This window comes from Lates calcarifer, linkage group LG16_LG22 (genome assembly GCF_001640805.2).
Source record: "Lates calcarifer isolate ASB-BC8 linkage group LG16_LG22, TLL_Latcal_v3, whole genome shotgun sequence".
Taxonomy (NCBI): domain Eukaryota; kingdom Metazoa; phylum Chordata; class Actinopteri; family Centropomidae; genus Lates; species Lates calcarifer.
Genome location: NC_066848.1, coordinates 15454326 through 15479342, shown reverse-complemented (window position 1 = coordinate 15479342; position 25017 = coordinate 15454326). Strand labels below are relative to the sequence as shown.

Here is a 25017-nt window from a genome sequence, read left to right as displayed (position 1 = left end):
TAGGTAATGAGAGGACTCAAGGTAAACACCTGTACTGAGGAGTGTAAACAAAAAACAACAGCATAAAACATGCTGTTCTGCTGACTCACCCACACATACACATTTTGTAAGCAGTAAACACCTCACTAAATTCTCTTGCACTTCGAATTCACAAATTCAAACTTGTTTATAATGAAGTAAAAAAAAAAAAATAGGAAGAGGATTTAATTGTAATAGAAAGAATCCATCACTCTGCACACAGGGAATGGGCACGATCCATCACAGTGGCAGCATGAGAGGAGGAGAAGAACCAAACACAACTCATCCATCCGTCAGATGTTATGTGATGGTAAAGGCTTTCTACTGACTGGCTGTGTAACTTCCTGTCCAGGCACACACCATTTACATTTTACATAAAAGCTTTGCAGGCTGTAATTTTCACAACCAAAATGCAATGACCCCTCACCTCACCAGGCAGGTTACAGTGTTTGAAATAGTCAATGATTTATTTTCAGCACTGTCCAGTTGGTCAGCTAATTGTGGTGCAATATGCTTCTATCTTGTCGAGTTTGCATTAAACACATTTTTAAACATTTTTAAAATCAATTAATTGACCATTTATGGCAAATGGTTAGTTAGATTTGAGAAGCAATGAGGATTCTGCTTGAGAACTAATCCCCCCTTTAACTACATGAATGGATATTTAATCTTAGTTGACAACATAAAAAAAAAAAAAAAAAAAACAAAAAAAAACAAAACAAATGTAGCACATAAATCAGAGGCTGGGGTGGTGGAGGCAGCTGCAATAACTAACAGCATTTGTATAAGCACACCAGCACAGTAACAGTGAGAAGTAGTCAGCTGGTAGCCACACAGCACTGAAATGAGCCACTGATTGTGAAACATGAATGAAGAGGCTGATTTTAATCAGCAAGTGTGACTTCAGCACTCTGCACAATACCAGGACCTGGAAACTGAAGCATCTAAATGGAATTTAATATTTACACCCGAATGTTTTCTACTATAACATGTGAAAATGTCTTCTGTGAAAAAGGCCCATTTGAATCCTGAAACCTCTCAACACACCTTCCCTGAATTAGATAGCATAGGATAATATTCAGAGTAAAATTGCAAAAATCTAGTAAAATTACTGTTTTGTTGTTGTCAGATCAACAAATCCTTCATGCTGTAATGGTACACAAACATGTGATAAGCTAAATAACACAAAAGCTGCTGCTAAAACTAAAGCATTTTCTGAAAACGAGAACATCATTGTACCCTATTCAATTTATTTGATTCTACTATAACACAGATAGCAGATTTAATTAGCCCATTAGTCAAACATTTAATACTCTCTAATGTTCTATCCTGTGGTAGGTTAAAATGAACTTTTCTTTTAATACAAATTAATAATTGATCTCCTCTGAATTTTCTCTGACAAAGAAAGACTGGTGAGTGTGTGAGTTAAACGGAAAAAGCAGCAGAAAACGACAATAGACATTCATTATTTTTTCATAGGACAGCATAAAAAACAGACGGAATTAATCAGCAGTGATGCAGCCGTCGCTTACATCTCTGACACAATGGCAGAACAAGTCAGATGACAGTTAATGAGATGTCAGCCATTCAAACAAATGTCATTTTCATCATCGACAGCCTGAACATGTAAAAGAAAATGAATGTTTGTTTGTACGGGAGGTTGAGTGTGACACAGAGGGAGCGAGCGAGCGAGATGAGACGAGAGCGGGTTGCCATTCCCATTTACTTTCGCTAAATGAAAATGTAACTCTAATGGAAATCTGCATAATAATTAAGCTTTTATATTAAAGCTTTTCATTAAAGACTTGATATAACACACACACACACATGCACACACTGTAGAAAGGCAGTGGACTCATAGGGTCTCTGAAACAGGGTATCCCAAACTTTATTTTATTGGTTTTATCAGAAGTACCATGTACCATGGAGAGCAGTCACAGTTAGTGGCAACACACATACAACTTTCCTCCTATCAGTTGGTGTTTAACAAAAATCAATAAAAAAACAAAAAACACCCCCAAAAAACCCAAAAGAAAATCAACATACTCACGCACACACAGAGGACAGTGGCAAAAAAAGAGAAAAAAATTATCTTCATTATTACCAACATTATAACTGTTGTGGTTATTGTTCCATTTTAAAAAACACACCAAATCAAATTGACAAACATGAAATTCCCAACTACACCATGTGAGAGCGAAGAGAAGGACAGAGAAAGAAAAAGACAGAAAAAGAAGAAAGAAAGAAAGAAAGAAAGAAAGACAGAAAGAAAGAAAGGATGGATGGATGGAGGGAAAGACTGCGGAGGTGGAAAAAGATGTGCCGGAACAAAAGAAGGCTTAGGACGAAAAGAGAGGGATTTCGTAAGAAAAATGACAGACGGTTCTGAATCAGACAGATGGTGACTCAAATACAGACAAGTGATCCTTTGAGAAAGTCAGACAGATGGGGACAAGGGCAGATACACTGTTTATAACTATAGATGGATATGCATGTAAGAAGATAGAAAAACAGTTTAAGGTAGGTGCAGGTGTGGAGGCATTGTTGAGTCACACAGATAGAATGGAAAAGTGACAGTCTGAGTCAGAATCAAACAGTGGAAAGATTGACAAAAGCCCATCTGAAATGCCACCTCCAATAGATAAATAAAAGAACATAAGGAGAGAGATGGAAGGAAGAAAATAGACAGATAAAATAAAGCGGCCAAGGGGATGATTGAGAAGAAAAAGCGAGGCAGAGATAGGCATACAAGCTTTAAGCAAACTACAACTTCTCCAAAAAGGCAATATATGTCATTCTTGAGTGTAGTGAGTGTTTTTGTTTCCTTTAAATAAATATGTAGAATTAATTCTCTACGGTTAGTGTGATGGCCATATAGTCCACCTCACTTATAACACTGTACAGTATATACACAATAATATTATTATTTCTTTAATGACAAAATAACCTTTAGATGTACATACAGTTTTCCTCGCCCTCTGTCAGAGAATACAGCCACGGTATTAGAAGTAGCAAGCAGTGTCTTTTTTTGTACAAATAACCCATGCAACTCCCGTATAGATTATTTATTTAAGATACATAACGCCTTTAAGATCTCATCTCTCATTCAATAACAGCAGATATTGCCTTTTTAACAACAAAAACCTTAATTAATCAACCAGTCATGTGCAAGATACTCCAAAACAGAAGACGTCATTATCTTTGTTTAAATTAAAAACATACTGTCGTTAAGATCTACATACATTTAAAAAAATCTAACTGAACAGAATAAAAGATGAACAGAAAACCTGAATCTGTACAACATTCAAACCATTTTTTTTTGTCAACACCAGGGGAATGGGATACGATTCTCTATAACTATATACAGACATGTTATCATTCATGCACAGTATCAACAAGTAGCACATTGACATTCCAAAATATGGAAAACATGGCATAGGGAGACAGAGGGCAAAAAGGGGATCTGGGAAGAAAAGACAGAACAAAAAGACTGCTGCCTGTTATAGTTACTTTGGCAGCAGAGAGACTGAGAAAGAAAGATGGAGAAAGAGCGGGAAGAGACACAGAGGGACAGATAGACACTATAACAATACACATGCTGGGCAGGAGAAGTCCATTTCAATCTCACTGACCCAGAAATCAATGTATGGCTGTAACTTCATGTTTTTTTTCTTTAATTTTCATCTTCTACCTCCTTGTCCTCCTTCTCCTCCTTCCTCTCTTTTTCATCATCCTTTTACATTGTACTTGTTTAATGTTACTTTAGGGGAAGAGGATAGCTCTAGTAATGTTTTTTCCAACAGTACATTAACTGCTGTGGCAACGTCTCAGCTTGACGTCTCTCAGCTTGTACCAGCAGGGATGTTTGTCCTTCCTTTCGTTTGTTCATTTGTCTGTCTGTCTGTTTGGTGTTGCATTTATTTATTCCTCAGTCTGTCAGACAGACAGTCAGTTAAGAAGTGAACGAGGCAACGAAAACGCATCACCAATCTTTACATTACAATGGTACACATCTGATTCAACACCGATGTATTTTTTTTTTTTTTTACATCAGGTACAACATTATTATTGTGTACATCAGAGTCAAAAAAACAAAATCTGTTGTTGTTTACATCAGAAGCAACTTTGTGAACGAAACAACATTGTAGCTGTTTCACATAAGCGAAAAGAACCAGTGCAATGCTTTTCCTTCATTTAAAAGCCTGCCCATCTCTTCAAATCCCACCACAGAAGAATAAAAACAAAAAAACTACTGTAATCTACAGCTCATTTTTCTACTCCTTGCTTGCTCTTAGTGTTAAACTGTATGTACAGCGATGGCCTGGCTAACCTTTGACCCATCAAACCACAAAAGTCCAAACCAAGGCAGGAATCAAAATTCAAGTGCATTTGCATTTCTTTGCCTGGACGAGTTGCTTTAGAAGATAAAGAACCTGGTTGGGTACTTACTATTGTAACACTAACATATTGATAGCCGTGTTTAGCTTCCCACCTTGGTCCAAACCCTGTGGGGCTTTGAACAGCTGTTGGTAATCTGCCATTGGCTTCACGACTAGCTTTTAAGTCAAGGTAGATACACTGAGAGACATGGTGCAACAAAGCTGGTGTAGCAAAAAGAGCTAACCTCCCATAAATGAAAAATGTTAGCTTCTGGAAAACTTGATGCAAATAACTACATTACTGCAAACTTTTAATTCCTGCACAAGTTCACTCTGACAAATTAGGCAGCAGGCACATCTTAAGTAAATCCAACATGATTTAGCAATATCAAAGATAATTTATACCTTGTTGGACGTACTCAAAAAGTGACGCAAACAGCTTCTACAATATTACTTCTTTTTTGCGCAAGCTAGCATAACTTTTTACAGTGTATAAACCTTCAGCTCCATGCCAGTGAAGAGACAAATGCATACAAATTTAAATAGAAAGATTCTGGTTAGAGTTAAAACAATATCAAGGCGTCTCTTTCAGAGTGGTAATGAAATATGAATAATATTTGGTGTTTTAAGAAAGATCCATTGGTTATAAAACCCTTTTCAGGTTGGAGAGCAAATATTAAGTTTCTGATAGAAAGATTTCCCTTTGGCAAAACAGGGGTAAACTGCCACTCCAAGGCCTTCACATGAGAACAGCTACTCTAATGGAGAGCCATACATTGTGCAGAGTTTGGCAAATACAAGCAATCTGGCATCTCATTTATTCTTCATTTTGGCTGTCAAAGATGTTGTTCCAAAGAGTTGTTCAACACTGGTGCTGCAACAAGCAAAGGTCTGCAGCAGTAGAGTCTTAGAATTGTGCGTTTGGCAAGATGTCAGTATGCAAGCCATGTTGCTGGACTTCAAGCATCAACTGCTGAAATCTTATCAAGTCATTCTGGAGTGGTTCTCTACTCCAAGTGATTTTTAAATTGTTATCCGTAAGATACTCCAGATTTGCCAAACTCATCCAATCCAGGGCTCTGCTCAGCTCTACTCTCACACAGGGTTTGAAAGCTGTCTGTGACAAGATTGTTGCCAAGTTTTAAATGGATTACATCTAGCCCAGACTACTTACTTTACAGATGACATTTAAAATACTACTTATTATATTATACATCAAGTAAAAAACACAACATCAGCAGGAAAATTCTGGCCAATTCAGATGCATACAGTATAGTGCCATTTAACAAACTATGGACTTTTAGAATGCCTACATATACAGTAAGTTCTGTGTACGTTGAAATCTCTGTGGTTTTGGCTGAATAAGTAAAATAGTTTAACAGTCTGAATTGTAAACCTCTCTGACAGCCGAGACAGGCTTGAAGATTTATATTCTACACATATTTCAGGACAGGCTCTTGGGACACTTTTTATTTGGGAAACATTTTCAGGATATATTTCTTGTTTGTCAATGGCTGAATCATGAAAAACATTCCCAGCAGTTAGTGTCTGATTATGTCAGTTTGTCAGTCTGTTGCGTTCACAGTTTACAATGGTTCGTTCAACTGCTAATTTGAAGGTTTAGTATTCTAGTGTTGATAGTGTTCATGCTCCTGAAAGCAAGTGTTGACCCTGCTGACTAGCTAGCTTAGTACTTGTTAAGGATTTTCAAAGATGCTTGGCTGTTGCTTGAAATTATTGTTTGGTAGCTAGTGTCCAGAAACAGTACACCTAGTATTTTTAAATTCCTCTAGCTGCCTTTTAAGCCATCACCACATTTTTGGAAAGAAATCCAGTCAGACCTCTGTCCCATCATGCACAAAAAACTTTTGTAATGTTCAAGCTCAAAATTCAGTCTGAGGAGGGCTGAGATACAGTATAAGTTGTTATATCTCAAACAATAAAATTATTCTACAAATAATTTAAATGTAGAACCTGTGTGGGCCTGTGTCATAAAGTGAGTTACACTTTGGGCTGAACCCAGACTTTCTGGTTACACAAATATGTGCAATCTGCCTTGGGAAAAAACTTTTTCCCAAGGCAGATTGCAATGGCTGCACAGCTAATTAGCATCACCCTACTGGGCAAATTATTTCTACAGACTCCTAACATGGACAAAAACACTACACCATAACAAGTCAAGTGATGTTGCAAATTTGAAATTAACTCCACCACTTTGATATGAACCTGCTCATAGCTGGATAAGAAGAGGTTTAGAGAAGCTAGATAACCAGAGAACCCAACTTACAATAGTTGAACTCACTTTACAAGACAGGTCCAAAGGTGCAACATACAGCCAATTCAATGTATTGTACAAGGATTTCAATTTAAAAATTAGCTCCAAACCTACATGAGATTGATTAACAGAGTCTAGCTGAGATTAGATGTATCCTATGCTAGATGTTCCTAGGGCTGTGGTATTTGCCCCTATCTATTAGTAAACCTACTTTTGAACTATTCCTTCATCAGATGGCTCCCATGTTAAGAATGAAAACTGGCTGCTGTAGTAAGTAACAGCTGGTTTCCAAAGCCAGAGAGAAGCAGAGAGTCGTGCAGATTACATTATGGGTCGCTGCTCAAGAGTACACACTTGCCCTTGAATAAAGACATAGTATTAAGTCAGATGTTCATTGCTTCCTTTGGGTCAAGGCCTTCATGATCAACATGCCTGAAGACCAGTATATTTAAGCAGTGATGAGTGGAGGCTGCCTGGGAAAGAACATAGCATGGATGGCTTAATTTGGAATAAGAGTGATTATAATTTATATGTAGTCTTTGTAATCAATTTTGGAAAGACTCCCACCAGGTTGAAGCCTTGTCTGTTTTTCTAATATTTGGGTAACTCTGGAAATTTGGTCTTGGTGGTCTGCACTTAGGAAGCTGTGTTAATGTTTATTTCATGTTTCTTTTAAAGTCACACTGAAGCAAAGTCCTAACAATTAAGCAAGTGATGTATAAGGTTAAGGAATACAAATCCCTGTTAAATAGCCCCCTAAGGACCAATCTATGTGAAGAATCATAAATCAAGGATCAGGGTTAGGGATTAGTGGTTGTTTCTTACAAAGCCCTTGAGGATTTTGATTGGTCCTCTGACCAGCCAGGGGGAAGTTCTTAAGACACAAAGCGATAATGACTGAAGCTGTTGAGAGAACCAACGGGAAAGCGGCATCAAAGTGAGATAAACAATGACAGAGGCAGTTAACAAACATGAGTTTTCACTGAGGGCTGTATCTACATTTTTCAAAGTCTATTGCAATGTAATGACTGACACGTGATGGTGGCAATCTCATTGGTGGAAAACCAGTTAACAGAATTCCACAGTTAAAAAAAACACAAATACACATAAGATTAACCTAGGAATTTATGCAATGATAAAAGTTTCTCTAACAGTTTTAAACGGTAGAGTGGCCATTTTGTCTTCTCAGACATGGCCTTATTAAAGGTAAAAGCACACTAACCCCTTTGTGATTTAAATTAGACCTTAAATCTTTTACATCTACAGTATAAAGCAACAGAAAGAGGGCCCATTCAGGAGTGCACGGTGTAACCAAGACATTCAGAAGGAAAAAAGTGGAGCTGTAATGTACCTTCAGCTCTATGTATTTACATTTCTAACCTCAGTGATGTTCGAAACCTTTTGCTTCATTGAATGCGCCCTCCCACAAAAGAGTCTTACTCAGCATTTCTACAGGCTGGGAGAGCGAGAGTCAAAAAGACCTCAAGTACGAAAGCATATTCCGTCTCATGCAGAGACAGCAAAACGAGAGGCGTTTTTTTTTTTCACAGTACTTGACCATCTTCCCACAACACACGAGCACAGAAACACAGTCACACATCAGCAGTCACACAGTTCGTTGTCATTAAACAGTTGAGGGAATATAACCACTTTCTTCTGATGGTGTTTTCAGTATTATCTGGTCATGCATGTACATACTGATACAGTCTTTTTCGTTGCTGTTACTTTAGCTGGACATGGAAGTAGCACTGCTCCAACTGGAAGGGGATTTTTGATTTCTGTATGGCTGAACCAGCTGGGACACAAAGTGTGTATTTATTTCTGTGTTTGCAACTTTGGGGATTGCTTTTACGTTTTCAAAACAGGGACAGGTTTAAGACAACTTGATTGGTTTGGATTTATGGATCAAAATCATAAAATGTATTCCTTAGTTTATTTGCTTTTCCACCATTTTTTTTCCATCTTCTGAGCCATTTCTCTGACTCCTATGGTTCTCCTGTTTGCTGTTGTCCTTCAGTGTATCCATACTTTCCATTCTGTTTTAAGATGCTTTAATGCGTCCTCCATTCCTACATCTGTACATCCATCATTTAATCTATTGCGTAAAGGGAGGGAGTGATAGATCAATAAGACAGCCATAATTTCCAATCCATCCAAGTCACCCACCTCCCATTGGTTTCTTCCTCCATGTTTTCCTTCTGTCCCATCCTTCCCTTCGTCATCTCCTGCCATCTTAGAAGCCCTGGATGTGGCAGTAGGCCTCCAGTGAGGAGAAGAGGATGTAGAGGAGCCACAGGCTGATGAACAGCATGGTGGTCAGGGCCTTCGCAGTCCGGGGCCCACCCAGCTCTCCACCGATCTCTGGCCGCCGTCGGTACATCAGTGTGGCGACGCAGACAAAGGCAAAGATGGTGAAGAGGGTGACGGAGAAGGCCAGCGTGCCAGGGTCCACCTTGAACTCCTCGCCATTGCTGTGGTGGTAGATGGCAGCGATGGACCACGCCACCTGTCAAGCAATATCAGAATCAAATTGAATCACATGAGATGTGGTGACTGTTTTCAACAGCTGAAGAGACAACAGCAAAAATGGACGTCATTATAGGTGACAGATGGCTGTGCTGGACATGGCTACTTCACATATCTTTGGGCAAAGGCATCACACAACATTAACAACAAATGCATGATAGTAGTTACTGCTATGGTGGTATGACAAGCACCACTGCATTTACATCAGCTATGAAACAGTCAGTCAATCTCTAGATGAGCTGGTACTCACCCCGATGCCCAGGAAAACGTTGACAGCGTTGGAACCTGTCACATTACCAATGGATGCGTCTGCATACTGGTCCTGGATAGCAGCTACCTTACTGGCAAAAGTATCTGAATGGAGAGAGGATGGAGACACATCAGGTTTGTGGAAATGATGCAAATTCTTTATACACATTCAACTCAATGCTCGCTTATCAAAAATGCATTGCTGTCCTATAATATTAGCAGTGTTGCCTTTAGGTCATTTAAAAACAATAATTTTATTAAGAATATAACAGAGGGAAATCAGGGATATGATACGCTATCAACATATAAATTAAACAGGGTTTGAGTAAAACAGCACTCTGTTTTGGGGAAACTAATCTGCCTCCTATTGCCACTTTTTACAGTACATGACATGTGGTCATACATGTTTTTGCTTGTCTTTTTTTGGAGATACATTATGCTCTTCAAAGGAGAATCTTTTGAAACAAAGTCAGAAATCAATATTTTACCTAACATAACTTCAATGCTAACGTCTAAGTTGGCAGGGAATTGGGTATGGACAATAATACCTCTAACAGAAAATGAATACATTGACTTTAATGAAACTGTGACCTTTCTCTAGTGCTACTATTAGGCCAGATTTTTTAAAATCCTGATTCTGGAGACATCTTAGCCTTTCTCCACCATCAGTCCAAATGCAAGCCACTCTTATATAACTGTTCTTTTATTTTAACCACCACAGTGTTGGTTAAGTCTTGGTCGAGTCATAATGCATTGCACTGACTAATAATATCCATCAGTGTTAGTTGTTATTAAGTGTAAATAAAGTGTTACTGACTGAATGTTTGACAGTTGAAACAGATTTACTCCCATTGTTGAACTCCTGACCTTAGCATGGAGTCATTTGTGAATTACACACCCACAGAGTCAGGGAAGGCTCTTGATATATGCAGAACACTTATAATTATTAATACAAGACACTGTGCAAATCCTGTTTTCCACATTTAGACAGAGAACCTTAAATTAGAAACCACAATCTTTAATCCTGTTACAGTGTTCCGTCGCTGGCAGCCAGCACGGGCCACATTTGGTCCAAGATCAATAATTTACAAATCTTGGCCTGACAACTAATCAGCGCTGCACTGCTTAGTCCCAAAAATTTTCCCCCAGCTTCATGTCTGCCAAACTACGGCAGCTCCAAAGGGATGCTCTTCCTCGCCATACTGAAAGGAGCTTTGGACACTCTGCCAAATCTCAACAATAGGCTCTTCGCTGAGAGCACAAAGACTGAGCAAATAGTCAAATGGTCAGTTAGCCCTCTTTTCTCTGACTAATTTTCTGGCCGTCTTCTCTTTGTTAGCGATTTATGTCCTCCTGCTTTCATCTGCCAGATATAGCTAGGGGAGAAAAAAACTGATAGAAAAAGCAAGGAAGTGAAGGAGAAAAAGAGGAGGAAGGGCTTTCTTGAAGTGGCAGCCAAACTGGTGGTGGAAAAGAGGACAACAGGAGGACCGGAAGAGGACTGAGGAGGAGAGAGAGGGTGGCAGGGTAAGTGGGAAGGTGGACGAGGCAGTGGGCCAAGGAAAGAGTCCAGTAAAGATAAATCTCTCCATATACCTCTAAGCTTCAAGGACAGGCCTGCTGGCCTTAACTGTGTGTGTGTGTGGAGACTCTATTTATGTCTGCCTGCATGTGTGTTTCCGTGTGTGTTTCTGTGTACAGTGCATGCGTGTACACTGTGTCTATGTGTTAGTGAACGATGCCACCTGGGTCCAATCTGATGCCATGCCTCCACCAGCTGGCAAAGGCATGTGTGTGTGCATCAGTTGGTCTTTGAGTGGCTTGTGCGCCTGATTGAGTGGGTGAGTGCGTGGTTGCTTCCATGTTCAGTAGCAGCATGTGTGTATTAGTGTGTGTATGTGTGTGTGTGTGTGTGAAACAGGTTCCACTCTGCAGCACCTTCTGTGAGAGTACGCTTCCCTGGAGAGTTTTCTGCCCTTTTCCTCTGCCTTTCTGTCAATCAACCACTCTCTGTCTCTCTCTCTCTTCTGTCTACCTCATCCTTCCTCTCTCTTCTGCTCCATTTTTTCAGTCGTCTCTTGAAATGGAAGGACTCATTGGGGGGCATTGATGTGCTCATGACAATCTGGCAACCCTTCTGCATATTGAAATGTTTGCTTGGTGGCGGTGAGAACATTTCAGAGAAGTCTGGCCTTTAGTTCTTGCGATAACTTGTCATGGATCAAACTGTTGGTCAGTGGGGACATCTGACATAGCTCTTAGTGGTTATTTGAGTTAGTGAAAATAAATGCCAATCAAGAGACATGTATGCCTTTTGGACTAATGACAGCCCCATGCCCTCACTTCACCTATTGCTTGTCCCTGCTTGCCTTTGTCTCCCGAGTGACAAGCTGTTTATGTCTGAGTGCCCCGTGGTGCTCTCTTCTCAGTTGAAATATATCTATTGATTCTCTGAGGCTAACATGAAATAATACACACTGTACTTGAAATATACTTTAGAGTCATGAGCTGATAAGGCTCAGAGGTTTTACCTGAGTCCCACATCAGCAATAAATTTTAGTTTGAGTTTCCAATTCTCTTTTAACAGCTCCAATCTTCTTGTTTTCATCCTATCTCCTTGTGTATGTGCATGTGTGTGTGTGGGGGTGTGTGTGTGTTAGCCTGGCTAACTGTGATAAACGAGGTTAATCATCATGAAACTACAGCACAGGATGGGTTTTATTAACTGTAATAGCCACAGAACTGGAAGTCTGTTTCTTTGTGTGAGTGTGTGGGCCATGGGAGGTTCTGTTAATAAGGCTGAGAGCCTGAGAAAGGCTGAATCGCTTTGTTTCCATTCTGCAGCACTACACATTGTGTATGTCTGTGTGTGTATTTCTGTGTTTTGAGCAGCTGTGTGTGTATGTGTATCCATAAATTCAACTGTTAGCGAGCTTGTATTTCTGTTTGTGTGTGTGTGTAAATATTCCATATCTGTACGTGCACCTATATGTTTGGATGTATGCATGTGCATGTGTGTAAAATAGTGTGTAATACATCACTTTTATCCCTGAGGTTCCTAAATGGGAGGACAGAGACCACTTGGAGCCTGACATGACAAATAGCCCTATGCTAATAGCACATGGTGGGCACAGTACAGGTGTGTGCATGTGTGTGTCTGTGTGTGTAAGTGTGTGACACCTATTTCAAGCTTTAATGTGTCGCAAGTATATAAGTGTGTGAGTCTGTTGCTCAAATTAATTAAAGATGCTCAGACGTTTATATGTCTGCCTGTTATCGAGCATTCAAGCATGTGCTGAATGTCTGCGTGTGTATCCCCTGTTTATGTGTATGTGTATGTGTGTGTGTGAGTGTGTGAGTGTGCACAGAGGCAGGCGACTGGGGCCAAGGTTAAAACATATTTAGCTGGCTGTTGCAGTCATCGGTCATTCTTCACGTTTAGAGGATGATCCATGCTACTGTCTACAGACTGCAGTGCTTCATCTAACAGGCTCCCACATATAAAAATGCACTGGAGAGACTGGAGACTACTGGGGCCGTCATGGTAAGAACTCCCTCAGCATGTCAGAGGGGAAAACATAAGGTGTGTACTCATTTAATCTTCACCAGTGTTTTATTTGAATGTTCACTGTAAATAAAATGAACCTAATCTAAATCAATTTGCAGAGCTGCCCTGGATTTCATATAATTTTCTTCAATTAGTCATTTATTTCAAAAATGCTTTCGCCTGCCATCATGCAGAAAACCTCTTAAACTCCATAACTCCTTATTGTCATTATGCCGACGATGTGACAATCATTTTCCTGTAATGAACAATTACTGATGGCCCATTCTCAGTAAATAGATAACCAGAAAAGTTTGTATTATAGATACAATTTTTCCCCAACACATTTTACACCATTAGTGCATTTCTTCAACTTTGCAGTTGCTGTAATGTGTTTTGTGAAACTATAGAGTTCTGTATATTAACTTTTTCTTTTTGATTAGTCTTACTTTACTGTTGTTTAAAAGCGAGCTAACTTTTATAAACAGTCATCAAAGCAGGGATACACTCTGTGAAGCTGTCTCTTTTATTCTGCAGTATACACACTGAAGAAAAAAAATAAAGGAATAAAGCTCCTGGTGATAAAAACTGAAGTAAGGAATTGAAAATGTCAAGGTATCCACACTGAAGGGAATCACTGATGAAAGTAAATCTATTCTTAAATCGAAGACCTCTGGGTATTTTATGCTCATAAATGCCTTATGAAGCTAAATGCCAAATGTGGACAGAGAAAGGTCTTTGATTCAAACTGACAGAAAGTCCAATATCAGGATATTTAAGATCATTAAAATGGCGGCAGTGTTGGATAAATATTGGATCACATATGCATGTAAATGAGCATACAGTGTGTGCGCTAACATACACATACTTACCTGGTACAGAGGTTCCCAATGCAACAAATACTACTGCTGTGACTGAGTCTTTCAGGCCCACTGTGCAGCCAAAATGAGAAGCAAGGTCACCTGTAATAATACAAAAGGAACATGAATGCTAAAAGAACTTTCTAAAATGTAAAATATATATATATATTTACATATTATATATTTTTTTGTAAGGGAACATTTTGTGGTGGTGTTGTAAAGCTGAAGCTTTTACTCGGCAAAAAAAGAATACTGTCATTAAACATGTTTTACATTCACCTGTTATTTATTTTAATTATCACATATCCTTTTATATGATCTTATATAGAATATCATTTATATTAAAATGTCAAACTGGTCTTGTCAGCTGTCATCTTACCAATGACGGCGGTGAGTAGTCCAATCATACAGATGGAGACGACGAAACAGGCCCAGCCGTTCCAGTACTCTGTGGGCGGGACGAAGGCGAACAGAACCTTCCAGAAGACCGTGAGGAAGTGCATAACGTAGTCGAAACATGACGGCAGCTTCTCCTCCCCGCACTCCTCATCGTCATCATCCTCACCTGGGGGAGGACAGCAGTTAAAGATGATGGGGGGGCAGCATGGTGTCATGTATCTAGGTTTGACTGATACAGTATATTATTTTCAGCTGAACTTTAAAATGCATTTTCACACAGACAGAGGAAGGTGGATTTGGTCCTCCATCACTTAAAAGTGTGAAACTATCCTTTAACCTTTTTATCTGAGCAACAACAGGTATATTGAAATGAAGAGGCATGCATTTGACAACGCTTAGCTTAGTTATAGCAGACAAATTCTCAAATGGAAATATAAATCATACTTTTAGACTAAAAGCTGATGTTGGACACATTTTCATTTTATCATGGATTTGAAAAAATAAGCTTCATCCCTGCTGGGAAATAAGTGCTAATGTTAACTGTGACTGACCAGAAACACCTGAAGTGCAAAGGATTAAAGGACTCTGCTCTTTCTTCCACTCCAGCAAAGGGATTATAAGTTTAAGTCTAGTGAAAGAAAAGTACAGTACAGTCCATTATCATTACAGAGATTAAAATAAAGACTCAATTTGACAGACACCGTGTCTGATCCACTGTCTAACAGGTGTGTGTGTGTCTGTGTGTGTGTGTGATGTCAGTATCAAAGTCTAATCACTGCCTGAGGGCATGGACAACAGCCAAGCAAGGTTGTGCATATACATGGTTGTGTGTGTGTTGATACTTGGATGTCTGCTGAACACGGGGGAATAGTTGAAACATGAAATTCAAATGACTTTTTTTCAGTCAGTGGAGACCACACACACACACACACGCAAACACACACCATTAGCAGTCTATGCACTCCTCTCTGTTGTTAGCTGTTGTTCTGCTCCATTTATAAATGAGTCGAATGAATAAACGAGACGACCTGCTGCTTCCATGAAATGCGCTGACTGGATAAATCCCAGTGAAAGCCATGATCTCTTATTGATTTTACTCGCGTCACTCACTCACCGCATACTATTAACCTTCTAAAAGGTGGTGATGCATTCAAATGCTCCAAACAACCAAACAAAAAGTCTCTGCACCCTACACTGAGCTGAGCCTTCTTTTACCACAACAACTGTTTATCCTGCTGAGGTGTAAGAAGGGACTGACGAAGTGATCCACATAGTGTTGAAACACACTTAATTTTGAGTTTGCAAAGATAAATTTGTGTCTGGGGCTTGCATTATTTTTCAGTTTTATATAATATTACTCTTGGTAAAGACAGGTAAAGGCTTGGTAAAGGCAGCAATCTTATTATTGATTGGATGTACATCCTAAAGAGAATCTTGCCTTGACATGTTTACTATGGAAAGGAAAATGTGGAAACCAGAGGCCAAGAAGACACACTCTCCCATATGCACACTTCATTTTCAGTGATGGATGAATTACCTTCTTTTGAATATATCATTTTGGATTGAATGCATGGATACATCTGCCTTGGCAAAACTGTCATAAGAGATAATAAAACAGTACAATGTCTGCAAAAAAAGTCAACTCAACACTTTAATTGTCCTTAGCTTGACTTATAACCATGAAGATTGTGAACTGAGACAGACAGTTTCTACATATTTAATGCAGCTGTGGACACTTTGAGTGCTGACCTTCTGCTTTAAGTATAAAGTTACAAGACAGCCTGATATTTAAGTCATTAAATATAAGTCACGAACCAGATCAAGACTGTGTGTTGTGCAATTATTAGACGTTAGCATGAGTTAACACAAAGATTAATGTAGCCTACTCTAATAGGGCCAATAATTTCCTCTGGGGTCACGTACCTTGGTTAATGTAATTAAAAATAAATGTTCCTCTTTCAGAGTGAGTACTTGGAGCAAATCAAATCATCAACTATAAATGAACAGTAGAAGGTCACTGCAGGTAGCGAGGGCGCCACTCCACTATTATGGTTTGGGACACACACACACACACACACACATACACTCTAATGAATTATAAAACAAGACTCTCTACCTGAGTTATGTCACTTTTTACTTTGAGCAGCTCTCCTTCCCTCCCACACAGTCTGTCATGATTGAATTAAACCATTTCTCTCTCAAGTTCTTTTTTTCTCTTTCTGCTGATGCTTATATGAGCTCTTTTGTTTAAGTCTTGGTCTCTCTCTTTTGTCTCTTTCTTTTCATTTTCTGTCCCTGTGTGTGTAGGCCTTTATTTTCCCTGCAAGCACCATGGGGAAATCACAGTCTCGACTAATCACACTTGGCAAATGGTAACATTGTCGAACGATACTGTATATAGAGGACTGGGAACTGTCTAAAAGCAACAAGTTTGAACTTTCTTGGTGTCAGTGTCTGACAGTTCATAGGCTTTGACTCTCAGTCAGTCTCAGTTTGAACTGGTGAAGTGAGCTAATGCACTCCTGCTGTGTGTCCAGGTAGAACACAAGGTGAAGTTTAGAGGTGGTGTGACTGCATCCTAATTCTATGGAAAAATGCCACTGATGCAAATGTAAAATGATACAACTTTCAGTGAAAAATTTCTGTATATGTATAAACATGCAAAGACAAGATTAAAGAAAGAGACTGGAGAGAAATAACAGAGAGACGTTCTTGCTGAGTTATGAGTTCAGTGAGAGGCTGAGCTGAACACAAACACACACAGAGGTACTCCCATAGACACAGTTGTAGTGCACTTTGCCAGCGTACAGGTTATGTCAAATGTCGCTTTCTGTTTGAGCACTTGTTTGGGAATGCATGATTGCGCAAGTGCACAATTTAATCGGTGCAAGCAGCTTATTATGACCCATAGTTACGTTTCATTGTTAAGTGCCCTCTAGCAGCCTATAGTAATTATAATGACAGGTTTGAGGAGTGAGTTAAGAGCACAGATCAACAAAGTCTGTGTTAGGGTTTGACTGATACAAGGTGGGACGTCAAAACACAGGACTTTGACATGGCAGATGATGGTTGTTTCCCCTTTAAATCCAACAGACCATTGTTGTTTCTTTTAACCACAACTATTCCTCATCTGTAACAGTGTGTTTATTATTGTAACCATGACAATGACGGTTGCCTAACTGTAGTAAGTAAGGCTCACATCAGAGGGTAGGGACTGTATTTATATATTTGTTTGAGATTCATGTCTCTAGCACCCCTCAAAAAGTGACTGATTTCTTTCTATGCCTGACTTCCACATTTTTCCCTCCTCGTCTCTCTATTTCCATGCTCAGTTAGGCGTTATACTGATAAAAGTGGTTATCCAAAAGTGATTCTTTCTTCTCCTCTCTCCCTCTGTCTTCCTCTCTCTTTTCATCCATGGTCACATTTTGCTGATATACTGTAGCTTTTATATAATTGAATATTCTCTGTGCATTTCTCTCTTTCATCCCTCTAAATCTCCCTCATCCCTCTGCAACCCTCTGTCACTCTCTAAATGCCATTGTCAGTGTCTTTACTCTATTTTGCGTACATGTGTGTGACACTGTAGTGATAGTCTGCAAAACATAAGCAAAAAATAAAATGAAATAAAATGACACAGCATTGCGGTATCGCTCCCAAAACAACAGGTAGAGCGTAAATATCAGAGAAGATAAACAATATCACAAATGAAAGGGTAATCAACGATGAAAAAAAGAAAAAAGTAATGTCCCAAGCAACAATAAACAAAACAAAATGACATCTATATCAGTTGCTCATATCATGCTAATCTGACAGCTGCTTTTCAGAGGCTTTTCTGTTGAGAGGCACTAGCATGCTAATGTACTTGACACGAAGAAATATCTCATCTCACACATGCACACACATATACTCTCTCCTCTTGCCCTCCAAAGATAGTGTGTGTTATCTCTTGCTACTCACTGAGTGTGCCCGGTAGCTCCGTTCTCATAGATGAGGGCAGAAGTGAACAGTCGCTCTCCTCTGCAAGGTTGCTAGCCAAGCAAGGTACGTGTATATGAGTATCTTGGACTGTGTGCTTAAAGTGATATGGTCTGGGCTTGTGGGACTTGTAGGAATCATTCACACCACTGCCTGTTTACAGATAATCACACACATATCCAGACCCACGCGCGCACACACACACACACACACACACACACACACACACACACACACACACACACACACTGGGCTTTGAAACTATTTGACCAAACAAGCTTCTGTGAGTTGTTGTAAAATGACCCTTCAATCACTTCCCATTAAAGAAGTTGAGGAAGATAAGTCATATCAGACTTTATACAGCTAGCCACTGGGGTTGTGTGCAAGAACACACAACCAAAAACACACACACTGAGATCAACAGAAATGGCACATACACTTGAAAACAGGACAGTATGCATACAAGCATTGGGGAATTCTTGATGTGTATAAAGACAAAAAAAAAACAAAAACAAAAAACCCACATACATGCGATACATGCACAGACTCTGAATCCCAAATGAAGGCGAGAACATCACACACTCAGTGCACTGTGGGAAATATCACACACAGAGTAGAGAAATACAGCCTGTCATTCATCCATGCATCTTCAAACGTAGCCACAGTTTGTGCCTCTAGTTAGTGGGGTTTTTTTTGACACTGATGGTTACATTTGAGTCAGAAATGAGCTGCTGTGGTTGTCAAAAGTAAATACAAGTCCAATTTTGAGAGCCTGTCGGGTCTTTTAACAAACCTCCCTGCATTTTTGAAGCCATAATCTTAAAAGCCTGGTCTTTTGTATAAAAAATATTCTCTCCTCTTTGTAGTGAATCTCAGTTCTAACCAGTTTTGCAAGATGTTTCTGTATTCCTTGACCAAACAAATCCTGCCTTACTACAAACTAACCCACACTAAACTGAATGTGTGTGTGTGAGTGTCAGAACTCATGCTGAACTCACACACACACACACACACACACACACAAAGTCAGAAGTCAGGCTGTCAAACAGGTACCAGAGTCACTGGAGAGCTTCAAACAGACAGTTAACAGTTAAAGGCTAAATCTATCCTCACTACACTACAGCATAAAATGACTTTATCATTTAAAGGCTTTGAAGCACTGTCTGAACCAGTCTGAACCAGTGTCATCAATTTGTCCAGCAAGGACTCAAACTTATACAACATCCTTGCAAAATGCATTTCAATTTCTTTTGTCTGCTTTCAGCCATTTCATAACAGCAGTCACAAAGGCTGCATCAGTAGATGAGCCAGTCAGTCTGTCTTTTGACAATACAGTCAGTTAGTCAACCAACAAATCAATTAAATAATCAGCCATTTAGTGAGTCAGATATTCACTGTCATTCATCATCTAAAGGATGCAAATTACACTTTGCGTGCAGCAAAGACAGACAGGTGGTGACGTGAGCTGGAGCGCAATGAGTGTACATATGAAAACATGTAATTTTTTGCTGTCATATTTGGCCAAAAAGAGTTTGCTGGTCTTTCTTGTGTATATCAAAGACACAAAAGCCCATGACAAAAGTTAAATCAAGCTTTGGCATGAGTTGAAACAGTAATTAGCGATATTAAAAATGTAGAATAGAACACACAGTAAAAATGAGCACAATATGTGCTTGGTCTGCACATTTCATTTCTTACATCTCTTTATATTCAGGCGATATTTATTGGCATGAAATTGTCTAGCGAGCTGAGATGTCAGCTAAACCAACTTCCATGCTGCAAGGCCCTTTCTTTGTATTTTTCTTCTTTCAGTGTCTTTTCTCAAATACCTATATTATCTACACTACCCTCTGGGTGTAGACACACATACACGAACACACATGGATATACGTTTATAAAACACACACGCGCACAGAGGAGCAGGTGATGAACAGCATGGTGGGGTCTCAGTAATTACAGGGCAGTGGAGTGTAGAGTGGTTGCACATCAATCTCTTTCTCTTTCCTTCACTTTTCTCCCTCACTCTCTGTCCTAACAATCCCTCTCTCTCCCTTTATTTCCTTTCCATTGATTTTTTTTCTCCCTCTTGTTGTGCCTTTGTTTGTGCCTATGCTCTTAGTCAAACAGTCATAGTTCAACAGGAATGAGATGCACAACAACATGGTTTAAAGAACTGTAAAGTTTTAGTAATGAACTTTACACATACCATGCCATTTATGTGTGTGATGAATGTTTTCTGATTTGGGGAACAGGATGTCAACTTTTGTCAGTGCTTGATAAGGTTAGGCAACTAACAACTTACGGAGGGATTGTAGTTATGGTTTAAAGAAATGAAAACATCTGTTTACTGTGCCAAAGTTGCACACTTTGTTCATCCAACCATCACAGTCTTCCTCCCTGTTACTGGGATCAGGCTACAAAATATCAGCCTGCTGATAAGCCGAATGAATCTTACGAGAAGACAACTCATGTAGCATCTGTGACACATCACACCATCCTGACAAAACATATCAGAATTGTTTTGCCTTCCCTCATCTAGTTTTACAACATGGTTCTGAAGTGCTATAACAACATCATGTCTCTTTCAGTGTAGTTGCTTCATCGCCAGTAACTACACGAGGAATGATTACAGTAACCAATAATTCTTCCAACATTTAGCTTTATCCTTTATGGTATGTTTAAGAAGTGTCATTTCCAGTGCTCATTTATCAGATGTGTGGAAACAATGGAAGGAATTAAAAAAAAAAAAAAACATTTCATGCTCTTGAAGAGTAATGTGTAAATGACATTAAATGCGTTGAAGAAATCAACACTATCAGGCTGCTTGCCACACTGCAACTTGACAGTCTTGTCACATACTATACTTTCACAACTGCACATTGACAAGCGTACACATAATCTGTCACTGTCTCTCTGTGTTAGCTTATCTGGGGGAAATTCTCCATCAGCCATGCAACAAACACAAAAAGACACACACAATCGGAAACAGGTCGGTGTACACACTCCAGCACACTGACATTTCAGAGGGCTTTAATGGGCGGCTAAATGCAGGTCTCTTGCTCTGAGATGAATGTCAGGGTCTCTGCAGCAGTTTGCGTGCATTTGTGTGTACATAAGTGCACATCAGAGTAAGTGCCAAACTGGTGTTATGATGTGGCGACCTGTCTGTTAAGCCTTGGCAGATTTTAAATGTCCTCTCTCAGCTACCAGCTTAGCAGACTCCAGATCTACAACCTTTCCCTAATTGAAGTCATAAACTGATAAGCAGCAACAGATTTTTGCCACATATGAGGCTGAAATCATTTCTGCAGGGTTTGGAGATCTTGATCTGACACTTCAGACGGAGGGAGAGGATGAGAGAGACAATGAGAAATTCAAAATGTCTTCAGTCAGGGTGGATATTTGAGGCTCCTTTAAAGTGATTTTAATCTTGCTTCCAATCTAATATGTTTGAGAAGAGATAAGAGAGATGGAGGGTGAGAGAGAGATGAGATTAGATGAAGCTAGCTTATCAGTGTGCATTAAATCCACCACTGTATCAGTGACAGCCGCTCTGGACTTGTTCAAACCCTTGAACCAGAAAAGGGAAAGCTGCCAAGTTACAGCATGTCTCCATTTGGGCTTATTGTGTAAGAGTGTGTGTGAGTGTGTGTGTGTGTATGTCAAGTCCACAAGATCTCCTAAAACAGATGTCTGAGATTATTAGTTGTTTGTCTTGTTTGTTAAGAGATTAATTGCCCTTCATTGCATTCTTTTCTTCCCTCTTCCGTTACTCATTTCCTCTTTCTTTTCCCACCTTCCAGGCTGTAGTCAGAGCTGTTGGAGCCATTTTAGTTCATTTTCCTTCCCTGTTGTTGCATACTTTATCCACCCATCAAAAATGTCTTTTTTTAATAACTGCTATTACACTTACCATACTTTTCCCCCCATCTTCTTCCTTCCTGCTGTTTTTCCTTAGCATTCCTCCATTTTTCTTTCTTTAATTCCTTCCTTTCAGTAAGTGGGAAATACTGTTTGAGATCATTTGACTATAAAATACAGCTGATTTCTCTTTGTCGCCCCTACCTTCCTCTTCTCTCCAGCACCCATCTGTCCATCTATCTATCCATCCATGAGGGATAAATGACCAGATCTGAGCCCAGAGGAGATGACCCTGACGTGGCCTTATGTCACAGCCAGACTCCCTCATTTCCTTTTCATGCCTCCACCATAGTTTCAACACATTTGTTTTCCACAACAGAAGTAATTAATCTCTGACCTCCTTCATGTGTTAGGTAATTAAGTTGGGGAGGCTTATGGGCAGAGAGTGTGAGAGACTTGGAAAAAAGGCAGTGCAGTAAAGTGGGGAGAGTGAAATAGAGAAAATGAGATGAAAGTATGTGTTATGTTTGAGACTGCAGTAAACCCACTTAAACTCATTTAATACAACTTCATCTTTTTCTGATTACAGTTTAATCAGTGAAGATAAGATGTTGTGGTAAGTTGAGTTTATTGTACTCTACACTGAAGAAGGCTTAGTCAATCCCTATTTAAGCCAAACACAATTGGAGACCTCAATTATTCTTTGGTGTACGTGCCAGTTACATGTACGTGACATGATGAAACATCTCAATATGAGCATCACATAGTGTCAAACAGTCATATACTGTAGCTGATTTTAACTGTGTTTAATTATGAAAAAATACAGAAGGAAAAAAAATTGCCTCATGTTTTCAGGCATTGCAACAAGGTTATTTGGTGCCACACAAATTGGCATCGTTCTAACTTTACCAAATTAACTGAGCCAAAAGAGAAGACACACCAGGGTTCAAATAAACACTTACAAACGTGCTGGGTGTGAAAAAGTCTTGGTGGAATATAGTAAAACCCAGACAATGGGAGCTGGTGATAATGATCACAAACGCACCTGATTTCAGGTTGATCCCAGCACCAACCAAACTTCTATTTCTACATGCTGTCATAGTTCTTGACTTCCATTTACTTATACTGCAATACTACACACAATGTATTATCTTTTCATGTATTTGACTGCATCAGCACCTCTTCCTACCTTCCTTTTTTAACTCTCTCAGCATACTGGTTTGGTTTCATCATTTGTTTGACCTCACTGTATTATTCCTCTCCTCCTTCCTCACTCTCATTCCATTATCAGTAAACAAGTAAACAGAGAAGCTTCGCAGCTGGATGTCTGTCTACCCAATCACCTGCCACTTTGATCCGTAAGCATCCAATCAGCTCTTTATCTAAGACACTTCGATCTTCTGCAATCCAATCAGCTTCTGGTTAAAAGGCCCTGAAAAACCAATCAGCAACCAGTTTGATCTGGTTTTGAATCTGATTTGAGTTGTCAACTGCATGTGTATACTTGTGTGTGTGTGTGTGTCACAGTTGAGCTGTCACAATATGCAGGCATTTAAGTGTTTTGAATCATGTTGAAACCCTGGCATGTTCAATCGCTGTATGGATACAATGTAATGAAGCTGTATGTGTGTGTGACAGAGAGTGAATGTGTCTCACAATAAAAGCCTATTCTTCAGTGGAAACTGCACTCACTGCTTTTTTACTGTCTTTACCACACCACATGCAACACACACAGCACTCTGTCAGCCTCGACAAGCTAATCCCAGATAAGAGAGTGAAGACAGGCCTTTCCATTAATGGCATCAGCTCGCCAACAAAGGCTGGCTGACAGGCTGGCTAACTAAAGCACAAACAAAAACACACACACCCACAGGATAAAGTTATTTGAAGGCGCTAAAGTGATTGAGCGGGCTGTAGACAAATAATGCTATAATAGAAACCCAGTTTCAGAGATGGCAGCAGAAGCAAATTGGGGGATTTTTTTTTTCTTTTTTTTGTCCTGCATGCATTCACAGCAATTATCTGGTCTATTTTTTCTAACAGTGTTAACAGTGGTTTGCTCCTTTCTAATATTTTTCTACTACCTGCATATGCCAGTCATGAGAATGTAACCTTGAATTCTTAATGTACTCCAGTCAATTTGAGCAGCAGGAAATAAAGAGCCTACAGTTTTTCTTGAAATAACATTTAATCAGCACCTACACACATCCTACTACTACTGTTGCAACTACTACTAGCAGCAAAGCAGTTGCATTAGGGATGAATCCCCATTACATTCAGAAGAGCAGATGGGGGGCACGTTTGAGCAACTAGAATGCTACACACTTAATAATCAGATGTACAGCATTACAAATGATAATGAAATAGTAGCTAAACTACTGCAGTAATAATGATAAAACTTAACCCTACAACTGTTCACATTGTGAATGTACCCATAGTGTGCTGTACAGAGAGTTATAGGAGAAGATCAACACTACTCTCATGTCTGTCTGGTAAATATACAGTCAGATTAGCTGGCTACAGTTAGCTTAGCTTAGCTTAGCGCAAACATTGTAAACAGAGGAAACAGCTAGCCAGAATCTGTCCAAGCTAACAAAATCAACCTTCCATGACCTCTAAAACTTGATCATCAACACGTTATTAAGCATAAAATCTGTACATTGCAGTTTTACAGGGGTTATGTGCAGTACTATCTTTACCGCCCAAGAAGGTAGATGGATTGTGTTGTGACCTTTAGACAGAGCCAGCCTTAAACTAAGCTCATCTAAGATAACCAGCTGCTGGCTGTACACGTATATTTACTGGGCAGATATGAGAATTGTTTCAATCTTCTTATCTAAGTCTTCGTAAGTAAGTGAATAATATGCCCAAAATGTTGAACTATTCCTTTAAGTAATCAAGTCAAACTAAGGTGTACAGTGAGGTCAT

At 39.4% G+C, this 25017-nt stretch overlaps 1 protein-coding gene across 3 annotated transcripts in view; it reads right to left on the bottom strand.

Annotated features, from left to right (window-relative positions):
- Window positions 1-1881: 1881 nt before the first annotated feature.
- slc8a1b (solute carrier family 8 member 1b) overlaps window positions 1882-25017 on the bottom strand; it is a 132106-nt gene continuing 108970 nt past the window's right edge. For all 3 annotated transcript variants that reach the window (XM_018661815.2, XM_018661829.2, XM_018661822.2), the window contains exons 8-11: window positions 14231-14416; window positions 13864-13953; window positions 9449-9552; window positions 1882-9178 (exon numbers count right to left, since the gene is read on the bottom strand). In XM_018661815.2, coding sequence (XP_018517331.1) covers window positions 8906-9178; window positions 9449-9552; window positions 13864-13953; window positions 14231-14416 — 653 coding nt within the window. In that variant the 3' untranslated portion in view covers window positions 1882-8905. The remainder of the gene's footprint in view (window positions 9179-9448; window positions 9553-13863; window positions 13954-14230; window positions 14417-25017) is intronic.